This window comes from Somniosus microcephalus, chromosome 1, assembly GCF_052327205.1.
Source record: "Somniosus microcephalus isolate GS21.2 chromosome 1, FLI_Smic_1.0, whole genome shotgun sequence".
NCBI lineage: Eukaryota > Metazoa > Chordata > Chondrichthyes > Squaliformes > Somniosidae > Somniosus > Somniosus microcephalus.
Window position 1 is genome coordinate 64435033 of NC_140987.1, and position 16936 is coordinate 64451968.

Below are 16936 nucleotides of genomic sequence, written 5' to 3' on the forward strand. Positions count from 1 at the left end.
AATTGTTCAACTCTGCTTTTCAAAGCCAAAAGTGCATCACTTCAAGCTTTGTTCCTCCAACAATCTAATCCAGTTCAATTAATCCTTCATTCTGCCAAAATTGGGTTTTAAAAATTAGAGTCTTTGATATAATATTAATCTCTTCCACAATGCATGGGTGTTATATCACAAGGCAGACCATGGCCATATTCAGGAAGTAACCAAAAGCAGAATACTGCAGATGCTGGAAATCAGAAACTGCTAGAGAGTCAGGTCATGCAGCATCTGTAGTGGGGGAATGTTTCAGGTTGATGGAAAGGTCAAACAAATGTTAACTTTCTCTCCAGATTCTGCCTGACCCAAGTGTTCAGCATTTTCAGTTATTCCAGGAAGTAAACCCTTGTCTAGATGGTTCAATTGTTCACCATGCAAAATAGCCATTTCAGAAGATCAACTGCTATAGAACACTATTTTCATGGGAGATCACCAGCTTGAACTCCTAGCAAGTTTGGTTTCTAAACTGACCTTTGATCAATGTTCCCTTATCTTGTTGATTTAGTTTCATCCACTTTATACTTTCAGAATGAATGTCAACCCAGAAGATTACTTGTTCCTTCCAGTCATAGTCCAGGGAGAAGATAGCATTCTTTGCAATAGCAGAAAGAATGTCCTTTTTAGCACTGTGCAATCCATACAGCAGGACATCGTGGTGAATGGCTACAAGGAGAACAGGCTCGGCACCTACATTGAGAATAGAACAATGAGTGCAATGCACATTGCAGAAACTACAAAACCAAAGCTTTAAGCCAGATTTTAGGCCTATACTGAAGAAATATACATTCTTCTGGCACCACTGTTTTCCATTAGAGTACATTTTTACAAACAATTGATCTGTTAGTTTGCCCCATTACCAAAGCTTTGTACCAAGCACCCAAGTGTACTACATTATGTGTAGTGAAGTAAAGAGACAAGGAAGCAAAATGTGCTTCAAACCACTGACATTTTACATTGCCATTCCATCCCTTTGAGGGACAAGGGTCTGGTAGACAGCCTGTACATAGTGTGAAGTATTGTAAAAATAAGAAAAATTAGCTGTTAACAGTGCAAGATTCAGATGAAAGCAAACTTGGGACTGTCTATGCAAAGGGCATTCTAAGGTGGGAAGGAGGAAGGCAGCAGCAGCCACCAACTTCCTGGCACCAGGGGTGGCTCTGCTGCACAGGACAGGAGGAAAAAGGGGTAGAGCTATAATAGGGGATTCTATTTTAAGGGGACTAGATAGGTGTTTCTGCAGCTGCAAACAAGACCCCAGGATGGTGTGTTGCCTCCCTGGTGCAAGGGTCAAGGATGTCTCAGAGTGGCTGCAGAAAATTTTGGAAGGGGTGAACAGCCAGTGGTCATGGTGCATATAGGTACCAATGATAGGACCTCATCCCAGTTTTTAACCTAAAAGCTGAATTATAGGGAGTTAAGAGGTAAATTAAAAAATAGGACCTCAAAAAAGGTAGTACTCAGGATTGCTACCAGTGCAATGTGCTAGTCAGAGTAGAAATGGGAGGATATTTCAAATGAATACATGGCTAGAGGAATGGTGCAAGGGGGAAGGATTCAAATTCCAGAAATCTGCAGTAGTTAACAATTGCATAAATTCCAAGAATGGAGAACCACTTAAAATCAGACACTGCTGACACTTGCCATTGCAGCATGGATGCTTGTGTATTACACCAATGATTTATCATAGTCAACCTCCTCTACATCAACCCTATGGAGTGCACCTACTAGATAGTAACCTTGCTTTGTTGCTGTGAATGTCCAATCAGAAAAAGGAGACCAATTGTTTCAAGACACTGCTGTGCTATGAAGGGCATTACACATGCCAATGTCTATCTGATGGAGCCTGGAAGGTTGAGAATTTTGTGACCCTGTTCAGATACTTGATTTGTCATCAACCTGATTACAAAGCTTGGAATTTGTATGCAAAATGGAGAATAACCAAGATTGTAAAGAAAGTTCACTTAGGAGGTGTGGAGTGCTTAAACTGCTCAATAGTAGGTGCACTATGGTTTAAGCATTGCCTTAAGTTGATGTTTATGGTATTGACAAATGGTTCATGCCATTAGACAATAGATCTGCTGGGATAAGCAGGGACAGTGCAGTGGTGGGGGGAACCATACAAATGACTATTTAAGGCAAATCAACTATGAAATTAAATACTTGGAAAACCCAATTAGTAGATAGCTAATGTTGATCTGGTACAGGCAGATAATGGGCTAAATAAAGCCTCCTGTGCTGAAGCTTAGGTTTCTAATTAAAATCATTGCAAGTGTAGAGTTTTGGGTATTGTAGCAGATAGCTGCTATTTCCAAGAATGGGAACCCTCAGACATGAGCAGATGGTTGCCTTGCTGCACAAGTCATGTTTTTGCTTCTGCAGCTTAGGAGGTACCAGGTTAAATTTACAAGTTGGTGGCATCTTAATACATTTATATATTGCCTTGCCCTGGGGCAAAACACCCAGTTTAAGTGGCCAACCACATCAGTTGGTGAAAAATCATTGCAATTTCTGCCAGAGTTCTCCATCTCACTGCTTCTTCAGTGGAAGCCTGAAGAATGTGGCACAAATTATGAGGTTTCTGGTGAGAAGTAGAGAGATAAGAAACAGACCCCTGCAATTAAAAAAATAAAATAAAAACCACAAATAGGATGTTGGTACATTCCAGTGACAGTGTTGAAATGACCTAATTTCAGTGGCAGACAAGTTGCTTAGTTGTGCAGGCAATGTGGCAGCCAGGGTGATAGACACCCAGAAAGATGTTGGAGTTGCAATCAACTCTGAAATCAGACTCGAGGACCAGAATCAAGTCTTTGAAGCAGGCAGTTTGAATTAGGAAGACACAACTTGGGTCTAGCTTCACTTTACAAGTTAGGAAGTCAGTTCAGAATTCTAAGGTTAGGGACAATGTCAGGGGACTACTTGTGTAAATTTTTGATGTTACAAGGTGCAATGAGATTAAATTTGACTCAAAACTGAAATCATATGCTAAACAGTATTCTTTAGATTGGGGTGCACCTTTTGGAAGATAGGAGAAACATGGAGGTGAAAGGCACATGATGTTAGCAGTATCCATGAGGAAGTCTCAAGTTACAGCCATGGTTATGCCATTATGACTAGACATTGGACAGTCATGCCAAGTGCCTGATATGGTATACTTGTAGGATGCTGAGCCACTAGAGAATGTCTAGTGCAGTCTTCAGATCATTGAGCACTTTCCAGTAAGCATGACTATTTTAAAGCAGGTGACTGAAGTCTACATGAAGCTAGGTTGGTCTTACCGGTCACTTTACAGCGGTGTCCATCATTGTGCAGCAGAAAACTAGAGTGACAGCTGCAGCTGTAGGTTCCATTCTGATTAAGACACATTTGACTGCATGGTCTGGTCAGTAGCTCTTTACATTCATCAATATCAACACAGGTGTACAAGTCAGTCATGAGCTTAAACCCATTCTCACAGCCACATTTCTGCAACAAAGATTCAAACCTTGGATCAATTCTAGTTGTAATAAATTTCAACTTCCTATCCGCATGCAATGGGAGGGTTTGCAAACATGCAGGAACATTTGAAATTGTGCATTGCTCTTCCATTTCACCCCACATACTTTAAAATAATTTCCCCTATTTTCACTGAAAAGTGGCTTATATGCTCAAGATAGCATTTATACAAGAGCAGTGACTGCCTAGTTATACAATTAAATCAGCTTTAGGCCAGGGAGGGGTCAACAGGCCTCCCTTCCATGGCATTTATGTTTGTGTACAGATGGGAGGGGCACACTGGTATTCCCATCCCTCCTTTGGCAGCAGGCATTTGTTTGAGAAGGGCTTGCAGGAAGAGGGTCTAAACTGAATAACTTCCCAGTTTGAGGCAGAAACAACAATCACTGTCACATACATCACATGTATAAATATATTAAGTTTCAACAACTTGGTAGTTGGGGCAGGGTGGATTCAATGGTCGAGACAAGGAAAGATGCATCTTATTGCCACTTCACAGCATCAGCTCTTCCCAATCTGGGGCAACAGAACAGAAGTTCATGGCCACTAGTGGATTCAGAGCCTAGCAAATGGAGGTGACCAGTGGTCAGCTTCACAATGTCCAGATCTGGTTCTGAGAAAAATCCTCAAGTAGAAGTTCAGGTAGAACTCTACAAGCAAGATTAAAACTGACCTAGACTATTAAGTCAGCCTAAATTGCAATACAATTAGCAAGGAGTTTTTTGGGTCTGTCCCTCCTTCACAAATACTTACAGGTCCATGTGGTGTCTTGTAACACATGTGGGTACAGTTCATGCATTCCTGAGCATCACAGTCTCCACCCTCATCAGACCCATCCACACAGTCATTCTTCCCATTACAGACCAAGCTCGTGTTGATGCACTCGAATGTAGCACATTGGAATGCAGAACTCTTGCATGGTCTTGGTTGGCCTGTTTGGTTGGAGAGGGGAAAGGAGGGAGAAGATAAAAAAAAGGGATTAAGCCTATACACAAGTGTCCTAGGGTAAACTAGACCCCTGTGGATTAGATCAAACAAGATCAGAGAAGAGAAAACTCACACTTGATCTCATCACTGCCATCTTTGCAGTCTTTCTGCCCATCACAATGCCAGAAATCTGGAATACACCGAGAGTTTCCACCACATGTCCACTGAAATTCCCCACACTGCACTTCTGAAAATTTACAGTTCTGAAAGTAAAAAAAAGTGTAAAAAGGAATGGTTATTTTCAATCAGTTTAAACTTGATTGAAAATGAAAATGACCAATGCATCAAGTTGTGATACCAATTTCAACAAGATCAATTTTATGGCTTTTGGGAAATTTAAAGTTTAGTGGTGCAGATTACAGCATTGTACAGCTTTGAGATTTCTCATGACAATTTATAACAATTTTGTGCCTCAAGGTTAATGGTTCCAATATTTGATTAATTCAATATTTATTCAAATTTTCCATTTATGTCTTCTGGTTCCACTTTCTTGGCATACTTCAATAGATTGGGAACATCACAGATTAGAAAACATTTATGCTCCTTTCCCTGGCAATCTTTTCCTCTAGTCCAGTTCCTTTGGTACCACAAGTTGCCACTCCATACCCAAGCCTCAGCAGCAGATTGGCTGGCTAGTTATTCTTGGTGATGGGCAGAAGCAACCCACAAGGCCTAAACTCCACAGGCACCGATAGGAGCCACTGGAAAATTCAGGGCCAGTCTGCTTACCCACCAGCTTGTGTGGCAACTTTCTGCTTTGTATGGCTCAGCTCTACATGGGCTTCAACCAGCTTAGTTCTGCAAGGTCAATACCATCAATCTATTGTGTATCTGGTAAACCATTTGAAAGTCAAACAGTTACAGCCTTTAGTACCAGCAGTTGGAGTCATATGTCAAAGCCAAGCCAGTTGCTAGCAATTGCTTGCTTGTATTACATTTACAGATGTTTATCTGGCTAGACACCAACATTTATCTGGCTAGGCACCAACATTGAGGAACTAGGCAAGGTTCTATTCTGATAATGCAAGTCCATGGAAACAGTAAGATTGGAGATGTGGCCCAAAATAAAAAACCTTCACATTTAAAATACCTGGCAATTAAAACACCTATAATTTTATATTGTGGGGTTACTGATTTGTGCAAGGCTTTTTGGAATTTTACAGCAAACTATGTACCTCTTCATCCATCCCATCTTCACAGTCACTATCGTCATCACACCACCACTCCTTGATTATGCACTCCTTACTGACTGGGCACATTATCTCATCAGGCTTGCACAGAACTTGCTTAGATTTGGCACAGTTGTGCTCATCGGATTTATCCCGGCAGTCATACTTCAAATCACAGCGGAAAGCTAAAGAAATACATTGGCCATCATCGCAGCTGAAGTCATCACTGCTACACCCTGCACAAATAGAAAACATGTTAAAGTAGTAAGGGATCCTTTCCTACAGACCAGGAGAGCAGCAAGTCACCATACCCAGGGAGGTTTACTAAAAAGAGAAGTTAAAGCATTTGAAGAGTTAAGATAACAGGGCTAGCAGTCTGCTAACATGGCTATTTTATGGATATCTACTTTTTACTGTGCACAATATAGACTTTGTATTTTGGACTTCTCTAGAACATCTTGGACCATTGGACCATCCCAACTCAAACCACATCAGTAGACACTCAAGTACAGTGGTTACATTAGTGGGTTAGCAAGCAAGGCCTTAACTGCTAATCTAGAGGAGTTAAAATCCCACCATGGAAGTTTGAATTCAGTTTAAAGAGATCTAAAAATAAAAAGCTGGCATCAGTAAAAGTCAATGAAGCTGTTTGAACCCACTGGTTCACTAGTGTCCTTTAGGGAAGGAAATCTGCTGTACACCTGGTCTGGCCTATGCAACTCACCCCCCACCAACATTGTTGACTTCACTGCCCTCTGAAGTGGCCCAGCAAGCCACTCAACCCAATTGATACAGAAGGGAGACCACCATCACCTCAAACACCTAGGAATTGGCAATTGCCAATATCTAAAAACCCACTACCAGACAATAGTAAAAAGCTGCACTACATTTACAAATTAGCATTACATTAAAAGTGACTACACGCCAAAAGTATTTCATTGGCTGTAAAGCACATGGAGATGTCCGGTGGTTGTAAAAGGCACCATAAAATGAAAGTATTTTTCTTCAGCCACAAGAGTAAATTTCACCCACTTGGTGGCAGTCACAAAATGCTTAGTGACTTAAAAAACAAGACACTGGAGAGGGTGATCTTGTCAGCAAGACAGTCAGCCACACTCCCTGGTGACCCAATAGCAGCAGAGCTGGGTGAGGTTAAACACATTCCTCACCCACCAGTGGCAAGTGTTGAAGGAACCTGAAGGATGAGGCACTGCCCCCGAGTGCCATCCCCAGCAGCAGATGCCTGAACCAGAACTGAACAGGCACAGCAATGGAAATTCTAGTTTCTATGGCAATGTCCCCATGTCTATTCAGCAATGTTGTAAAGAAGTTACTGGTGTGAAAGGAGGCTGGTTGATTTGTTTCTCCATTTCCAATAAGTGGAAGGTTATGATGAATGAATTAGCAGCAGGTAGGCCAATATTTAAGCTTGGGATGAAAGAATCCCTTCACTGGAATTAGACCCTCAAAACTGGTCTACTCCTAATCTTAAAAAAGGAAGGCTGTCTCCATAGGAGAACCAAGACCAAACCACAACTTCAGCCAAGATTAATACAAACTAGACACTGAAGAAAAACTGGACCAAGGAAAAATGTGGGCCAAATAAATGACAGGCTCCAAGCCAACAAAAAAACTCCAGTAATAGGATGAGAGCATAAGCACAAGGGACAACTACCCTCTCAACTGAACTGTTTCAAATTACATTCCAAAGAGAAAAATGCCAGCCCCCCAAAAAAGGGAACACAGCTCTGGCCTACACCAACAGCTTAGTGAGTGAGTATAGTCAATTTGATACACCAATGCCATTCAAACACTAATTCATGCAAACTTCTACCACTTGGTCCAAGCAGCTAATTTTAACTCTTGGAGGGGACAGCAACCCTGCAAGAGTCTGAGGCCAGGCAGATTTTAACTACTGGGTCTCATTTGACTCCTGATCAGCTGCTCAAGGTTTCCATCAGAAAGCACCACCTGGCAGGGGGACCCCAAAGAAGTGGGGCATCCCAGAAGATAACCACCAGCACAGAGAAATCTGCTGACAGCAAGGCAAGTCCCAGGGGTGTTGCAAAGGTCACCTGGCTGGAGTGTGGGAGGAATCTAGGGCAGTAGAGGCCCAGTCTTTCCTTGGTGCACTCTTGCTTCTCCTGTCACCACTAAAAAGGAAAGTTTTTAATAACCATACCTGGCTTCCAGTTAGCTTTACCTGGTGGGTATGGCAACCATGCTCAGGAATGGGTTCAAATGCCATCAGGGTCCCATTTATGGGATTCAATTTACAATACAATTCTACAGTCTGGCAGGAGTCTCATCTACTGCTAAATTCAGTGGCATTAAATTGGCAGGAATGGAGCTGCACCATTTTAAATTGAATAAGAGTTCCTTCTTTTGCATGAGCTGAACTTGGCACTTACAGGTCCACATGCCCTTGTGAACAGAAAATGCCCTGCACTCCAGGTCATCAAACACCCCACAGCTTTAGCAGAAGCTGGAGTCTGTTCACTTGCTGGCTATTGGGATTGTAATAGCTGTACAGCACAGTTTAATCTTAGTCTTAATGAGTTTGATCCTTGAAGCAATGAAAGGCCAGCATCTGGTAAATTTAATAGGGCATTAGCAGGAAATGTAGTCATGGTAACTGGTGGGCTATTAGAGCATGTTTAGCCAGGGAGGAGAAAGTACAACTGGGTCATCTTACCACATTCAAATTCATCAGCTTTATCATTACAGTCTTCATTGCCATCGCATATCCAGTGAGAAGGAATACATCTCTGGTGATCATCACACCAGAATCCACAGGTGTCTGTTACTTTGGTACAACCCATTTCATCAGATCCATCTGGACATTGCTCAATACCATCACAATGTAGCTGCCCCTGAACACATCTGGTCCCATCTAGACATTTAAATGCATCTGAAAAGGAAAATGGTTTAAGTTAAGAGTTTCACAGATCAAAGTGCAAGTAGCAATTCTTCCCCTTCCCCAGATGAGCACCAAGAACCAATTAAAATGGAGAAATTACTCTCGAAATTAGACAACCAAGTAAAAGCCCATTGCACTCTAATTTATGATTTAATTGCACCCCCCAGCAATTTAAAAACCTCACTTCCAATTTGAACATGGAGGCATGTGAACCTTCAACTGCTCACTGTTCCTTCCCAATGCTAATGGGGCACAAGTCTGATGAATCCTTAGCTCAGCAATAAAATTACCATAGGCATTCACTTCAGAGAAAAATCAGGCCCTAGACTCACCATGCTAGATGTTGCAACATCAAGCACCACTTTCCCCAAACAGCAAAGTGAATCACTTTCCCCAAACATCAGTGAACCAAAGAGAAAATGCCATGTAGGATGCAAGTCAGAGGAAAAAGAATATTGAAGGGATTCAGGTTGCAAAATTGAAGATTTCTGGCACTTTGGATACAAAGAGTGAACTGGCCAGTCAGTAATCATGGGCAGATACTGGTTGCAAGTGAACTCAAGGTACAGAGAGTGGAGGGTCATGTCTCCATCCTTTGGTTATTTCTCCACCCCCCCAAGAGAACAGTGAAAAGCAATAAAAACTAACATCTAAAGTTGTACAATGCACAATAGTGCAACAAATGCCCAGTTTTATGGCTTCTCATTTCAGAAAGTGATTGGATTATTGTGGAGGGGGCAATGCAGAGAGATACCTGGTTCATCACATGCTTCAGAACAGCCCATCTCATCAGACCCATCAGGACAGTCTTTGTCACCATCACATATGTATTCAAGGCTGATGCATTCGGTTCCATCTGCACAAGGGAAGAAGGTGCGCATACACTGCAGTGTTGACCCTGGTTCCTGCTGAACCTCCCAAGTATCTAGAGTAGAGTTTACAAACAAAGCAATAATTGTCAGCTTATTCCTCCTCACACCTTTTAAGTGTTTTATACCCAGAATCAAGAGGTTAAGAGTTTTGGAAAAACCAGATGGCAAGTCATTTTAAATCTAACAGCCAATCTGATGTTTGCACTGAACCATAAATGCACATCTACAAGTAAACAATCAGGAGTTCAACATCCATTTCCAAAATAATCATAACATCTGCAATAAATGACCATGGTGCACTTTGCTTGGACAGCTCTGTAACCTTTGACACCATCCTCCTCTATAAAGTTCAGTTGCCTCAGGCTCATGCCCATTTAACTGTAGCCAGCACATCTGGCTTCACTGCCCCACCTCAAGTCACTCAAGGATCTATTCTTTATGCTGCTACGCTGACTAGGTACTCAAAAGATCATGTTCCATATGCACACTGATGACACCCAGCTTTACTTCACCTCATACCGTGACAGTCCTGGCTGAGCCACAATTTGTTACACAAGACTGAAGGCATCATCTTTGGCCCCCCACCAGATTCCATTCCTCTCCCCTCCCCAGCCACACTAGTTCAACTAGAGCATCCCATTAGAGTGTCCAGTCACATACTTGCCCCATCACAGAAATGCCTACTTTGCCTCCAACATAACCCATCTCCACCCCTACCTTAGCCCATCTGAAGTGGAAACCCTCAGCCACCCCTTTTGTTGCATCTAGACTTTACTATTCCAATGCTGTCCTGGCTGGTTTCACCTGCAACAAACATTTAACTTTTCCAAAAACCACCACACCATGTGCCACTCACCCATGCTCACTGACCTGCATTAACATGTCACCAATTTAAAATTCTGTATTCAAATCCCTTCAAGGCTGCACCCTGCCTTGATCTACCCATCTCCAACCCTACAAACCTGCATTCCACCAAATCTGGCCTCGTGCATACTGAAATCTTAACCCCAAAACTGGCAGCCAGGCCTTCATCTATCTAGGCCCCCACCTGCACTTCACTCCTTTAAAACTCTTCACAATATTGTCTGATCATGTTTGTGAAATGCTTTGGGGTGTAATAATGGTGACCATGAAACAACCGGATTGTCATCAATCTAGTTTACAGATATCCTTTAGGGAAGGAAATCTGCCATCTTACCTGGCCAGTGTTACTTCAGTAATGTGGTTGACTCTTAACTGCCTTCTGAAATGGCCTAGCAAGCCATCAGTTGTATCAAAACTATGAAAAATGATAAAGCCAGACAAACCACCCAGACTCTACCTAGGCACTGGATTTGTTAATGACAAGGCACACCAGCCCAGTCAACTCTGCAAAATCCTCACCAACATTGGGGACTTGCTCAATTTTGACAAGCAACAGCTCAGTCATACCCACAAACTCCTAGCTTTCAGCCAACATCTCTCACCATCTGAGCAGGACAGACCCACCAGAGATGGCTACAGTGGTATACATTTGGGAGGGAGTGGCCCTGGGAGTCTTCAACATATGACTGACTTCATGGTCCAGAGTCAAACAGCACAGGAGGCCAATCGAGTCCATGCCAGCTCTCAAGCAATCCAGTCAGTCCCATTCCCTTGCTCTATCCCTGTAGCCCAGCAAGTTTATTTCCCTCAAGTGCCTATCCAGTCACCCCTTAAACATGGAGCCTCTCCACTTCCATCGGCAGCAAGTTCCAGGTCCTCACTCTAAAAAAGTTCACATCCCTGTATCTCTTGACCAAATCCTTAAATCTGTGTCCTAGTAACATCAACAAGTGGGAACAGCCTTTCTCCATCTAACCTATCCAAACCAGTCAGAATCTTGCGCACTTCTATCAAATCACCCCTCAACCTCCTTTGCTCTGATGAAAACAAATGCAGCTTCTCCAACTTGTCCTTTTAGCCAAGATCCCCCATCCCCAGAACCATTCTGGTAAAACTCCTATGCACCCTCTAGTGCCTTCACATCCTTCCTAAAGTGTGGTGACCAGAACTGGACAATACACCAGTTGTGGCCTAACCAGCACTTTATAAAGATTCAACATAACTCTACTTTTGTAGTCAATACCTTTTTTAAAAAAAAAAAAAAAAAAAAAAATTTTTATGAAGCCCAAAATCCCATTTTGCCTTGCTAACCACTCTGTCCCACCACCTTCAGGGACCTATGCAAATCAACTGCCAGGTCCCTGCACATTTAAAACTGCCATTAAGTATACATCACTTCTCCCCATTCCTTCTGCATGCATCACCTCACTATTAAATTCCATGTGTCACTGGTCTGCCTATCTGCTAGCCTTTATGTCCTGTTGCAGTTGATTGAGATCACCCTCAGTTTGCCCCCCCCCCACCCAAAGTTTGGTGTCACCAGCAAATTTAGAAATTCTACTGTATTCCAATACCCAGGTCATTATATAATTTAAAAAGCAGTGGCTCCAGCACGGACCTGGGGGTGGGGTGGGGGGGGGGGGAACACTACCATCCTCCAGTCTGAAAAACAGCCATTTACCATAATGTGCTCTTTTGTCCTTAAGCCAATTCCTTATCCAAGCTGCCACTGACCCACCTATGCCATGAGCCTCAATTTTGTTAGCCAGCCTTGTGGTACTTTGTCAAACACCTTCTGAAAAATATCCATGTAGTAGTCAACATCCATTGCATTTCCTTCATCAATCCTCTGTTACTACTTCAATTCAATCACAATCTGCCTTTTACAAATCAGTGCTGGCTCACCTTAAGCCTCTCCAAGTGCATTATTCCTTCCTAGATTACCCATTGCTGATGTTAAACTGACCAGCTAGTTACTAGGATTGTCCTTACACCCTTTTGAACAATGGCGTCACATTTGCCACTTTCCAATCCTCAGGCACTTCCCTGCAACTAGGGAAGATTGGAAAGTTGTGGCAAGCCCTTCTGCTATCTTCTCCAATTCCCTTGGCAACCTGGACCAGGTGACTTATTCACCAAGCATACCTAGTCTTTAGTACATCCTGTATCAATTTTCACCCCTTCCATTGCTTCTACCTATATTTTGTTAGCATCCACCTTAAACACCAATACAAAAGTTCTGAGTATTCTAGCCTTGCCCTGCACCTCCATGCATATATCACCCTTTGTCCCCAATAGGGACCACCCTGCCTCTTACTACCCACTTAGTCTCATGGCATCCTATCAAACATGACAAGAAAACCTCCTGCTGAATAATCACTACTCTTGCATGTTGAACACTTGAAAAAAAGCACTGGCAGGGGGCAAAGGTGCAGTGAGCAAGGGTATAGAATTACTCTAGGTGGGGACTTCAATGTTAATCAGTGGCTCAGTAGCACCACAGCTGGCCAACCAACATAACTGTGACTGGGCCTGCAGCAGGTGGAGAGAGAGAGAGAACCAACATGAGGGGGAAAACCTACTTGACCCTGTATTCATGAGTCTACCTGTCACAGCTGCATCTCCATGACAGCATTTAGGAGTGACCACTGCACAGTGCATGGAGACAATCTAGTCTTCACACTGAAGACACCCTCCATCATAGTGGCACTACCAACATGCACCATGCTAAAGGGGATGGATTCAGAACAGCTCTAGTAATAAATGCTGGCTGCTAGTGATGCAGACATCCCATGAAGGATTAGCCGAATGAGTATGAGTTACAGCATAACAATTCAATAGAAGGCTGAACAAAGCTGCAGGAAGATTAGTTTTAATCAGCAATTTGCTTAATATGCATTGGTCAGTTAACAACACTTATTCCCTGAAAAAATACAAGGCGTGTGTTAATAAGTGCCTTTTATCCCAATAAAGTTAACACTGCTTCAGATGCAAGACTTGCTTTTGTGAAGCTTGCCTATACAGCTGGCAGGCCAGAGGATGACACAGCAACCTTCCGGAGGAATTAATGCTTGTATACCTGCAGGTTTAACTTTCTACAAGTTGTGTTTTGTTTACCAAAAGAGAACAGTTACCTGGAGAACAGTCCTCTCCATCTGGACAAAGGCAGTAAACCCCATTAGTGTGTTGTTTACATATTTCACTTTCTGAACAGCCTCCATTGTTCACTGTGCACATAGAACGGTTTCCTGCAAGTTAAAAAAAGTGCCCATGGCAGAGTCCAAACAGTTTCATCTTAATTTATATATCCATCAAGGGTGTTAAGCATCAAGGACAGTGCACACTTCAAAAAAGGTTTGAAGTACAATTGAGCAACTATGGAAGGCAAAGATTCAACAGAATGCAAACTATTAAAGTTTAGACCTCAGGCAGGTCAGCCACACAGCAGGTTCTGAAGAGTCAGAATAAATTGAAGCTCAACAGAATCAATCTCTGACCATCAGGGAATACCAGGACAAACAGTTCAAGTGAAGTGAACTGGTAGAAGTATTGATGAAAGCAGTGTGGAGATAATGGCAATGCTGAACATGCAAGGTACTTCAAGAAACTTACAAGCTAGGCAACAAAAAATAGGCACAAGCAATTAACAAATTCTGGGGACACAGGAATTTTGTTCAAATAACTGGACGTGGGAGGTGCAAGAGCCTAGAGGTTAAACAGTAGTATCAAAAATGTTGAATGGGGCCATTAGAGGCAGACAAACTTCAAAGCTCAATTTGTAGTCTAGACAATAGGCCAGGTGGTATTTTACAGTTCCAAATGTGACTAAGGAGCATGTTTGCAGGGCACTGCTATTAAAAATCATTGCAGAGTTCTAGACAGAAGGGATGTGATGCCTATATTGCTTGCATGCACCTAGAGGCCAAGTTTATCAATGAAGTAGAGACTATTCCAGGGGGAAATGTTTGTGTATAGAAAGTAATTAAACATTGATTTACAAAGTGAAAAAATGGAAACCTCAAAAGGTCAGGCTTTGAGAAGTCCAGAAAGCTAAATTCCAGATGGAAGGCTACACTTAAAAAAAGACAGGAATATAGGAGGAGGTAATGTCAATAGAGAGGAAAAAAAGTGGCATTCTGCAGAGAGTGCTTGGATCAAATTTCTATACATAGCCTAGGCATTCAGCCAAAAATGCAAGCTTTTGTATCAACAGGCAGGCCAGAGAACAGAAGCACTTCAAATAATCAGTCAGGCAGAAATGGCAGATTGGAATTTCAAAAACCACTGTGCCCAAATTCAAGCAGCAGTTAGAATTGGACTACTGTATGTGATGTGGTTCAGAGTTACTGCCCATTACCCAGAAATCTACACCAAGCTTGCTGCAGCCTTCACTAGATATGAATAAGGCTGTGGTGGGAAGGAGGGAAAGTCAAAGAAATATGGTGGATTTAGCCTACGATCCCAAGCCTTCAACACAAGATCCTACACAAGTTTTAAATTCAAGTGGCAACATCTTACTGTTTCATACCATATCCTTGAATATATTGGTTTAAAGTGGCAAATGTAGACTGGTGACCTTCCCACTATTACAAGAGTTCTAAACCCCCAACAGAATTATGAAGCCATGAACTACACAGGGATTTCCAGTAAAGCAATGCAACCATTATATTTTAAGCAAGTTTGAGATTTAGTGCTTTAGCATCTTAAACCAGCACAACCTTCTGCATGCCATTAAGTTCAATACAACACATTTACCTTCAAACATTGACAACCTAGTCCTTCCATCTAAAAAAAATGCAATGGTTTTAAATGGAATGACTTGTGCCTTACCATATACTCAAAATACTAAAGTTTCAGCACAAAGGAAATACAAGTCATCTGTGCATTGAAGGAGAGTCAACTTACTTTCACATTTTCCAGATACTAGAAAGGTTCCATGAGGACAAGCACACTTATAGCCTTTAATGTTCACTGGTGAGAGCAAACATACATGGCTGCATTCTGCTTTTTGACACTGATGACTACCTACAATAAAAAAAGTGACAAGTCATCAGAAGTTGTCTAATAGCATGTTCAGTGGCTTTGAATTGATCACTTGTTTTGATATACAAGTCTGCTAGAGGTGACGTGACTGCTTCAAAAGCAAGAATGAGGTTAGAATCAGATGCCAGCTGATCCAAAATACAATGCTGAATGGCATTAATATTCTTCAGTGACTCACTAGGCATCAGTGTGCATCATGGGACAAGAGTGCTTCCCACTTTACAAAAGTGGCTAGTACAGGAATCCTGCCCCAACATGGATTTTAAGTATACACGGTTTCCTCTGCGACAACTTTTGCCAACCACGGCAGTGAATTTTGCATAGGTGGTTTTTAATTTAGGATTAAGGTAAACAATTTTATATTCTTGTGTTATTTGAACATTTATACTGTATTTGCCAACTGCAGTTTTACTAATGGGGGTTTTCAGGGATGCATCCCTGTGGTTGGGATTACTGTATATTCAAAATCAACCCAATCGGTCAGCCAAGATCAGGAGCTGAACCTTAGTTGGAGTGTGCACTTTAGCAAATGCAAACAGATTCAATTACATTAGGAACAATTCACTTCAAATCTAGCCGAGAGTTTGTACCCTTCCCATGCAGCAAAGCAAATATCTACAACTCCCACCTCCATTCCACTCTAAACTGGAATGACATCAAAAGCCAGAACTTAGCTTAGGCAATGTTACTTCCACTCCCATCCCAAGTGGGTAACCAGGATCTGCTTGAACAATCAGAACAGGTGTTGTCTTGGCTTGCTCTGGGCATCAGCTGGCTATGCAGCAACCCCAATGTGTGTTTTGTAGTGCAACTGCTGCCAAGTTGCATATACAGAGTGCAAGGGAATGATTGTAGCAGAAGGAGGGGGGTGCACAAGAGAGCTAGTCCAGACAAAACAAGTGTTAATTTACAACAAAGTGTTAATTTACCTTTATCTACCTACAAGAATGTTGCTAGGCCAAGAACAATTGAAGTAATCAAGTCATGGCTTTGAATGTAGCAACTGTGGTGATGAACCATTTTGAAGTAGCTGCATAAATGCAGCAGTTATGGAGAGATAGGTATTATAGCTTGATAGCTATCCATGGAAACTGAACACAATAATCAGGACTTACTTTGTTGTTGCTGAAGTTCATGCATTATGGTCAATATGGAAATTGATGCAGGTTCTAGTAAAACCTCCTTTTGCACTTTAGGCTGACGGGATGTACGTAGCACTCTATTTTCTTCAGACCAATAGAACCAGTCTTCAAATACTGAAAATCCTAGAGGTTGTCTAATGTTCAAGTCAGGTAAAGAGAATCTCCCATTGCCATCCACCTTTACTGTTTCAACAGACTGGAAACATACAAAAAAAAAATAAAAGCAAGCCAGCTGCTGGAGGCCTTGCTTTGCCAGTGCACAGCTATGATATTTTGCCAGCATTAGTATCTTAAAAACAAGGCTGTATTTTTTCTCAAGGGCATCACAGAACCAATTATTCTACCAGAGAAAGATGAGAAATGTCATGGGACCAAGTTCCTCAGTCACTGGGTCAATATCCTGGAATTTTT

At 42.1% G+C, this 16936-nt stretch overlaps 1 protein-coding gene across 4 annotated transcripts in view; it reads right to left on the reverse strand.

Moving 5' to 3' along the window:
* The window catches only part of LOC147124142 (low-density lipoprotein receptor-related protein 2-like), a 51668-nt gene that overhangs the window by 18954 nt on the left and 15778 nt on the right, over nt 1-16936 (reverse strand). For all 4 annotated transcript variants that reach the window (XM_085982773.1, XM_085982765.1, XM_085982755.1 and 1 more), the window contains exons 10-19: nt 16499-16721; nt 15246-15365; nt 13475-13588; nt 9359-9529; nt 8380-8595; nt 5691-5920; nt 4589-4718; nt 4282-4460; nt 3312-3498; nt 505-720 (exon numbers count right to left, since the gene is read on the reverse strand). In XM_085982773.1, coding sequence (XP_085838899.1) covers nt 505-720; nt 3312-3498; nt 4282-4460; nt 4589-4718; nt 5691-5920; nt 8380-8595; nt 9359-9529; nt 13475-13588; nt 15246-15365; nt 16499-16721 — 1786 coding nt within the window. The remainder of the gene's footprint in view (nt 1-504; nt 721-3311; nt 3499-4281; nt 4461-4588; nt 4719-5690; nt 5921-8379; nt 8596-9358; nt 9530-13474; nt 13589-15245; nt 15366-16498; nt 16722-16936) is intronic.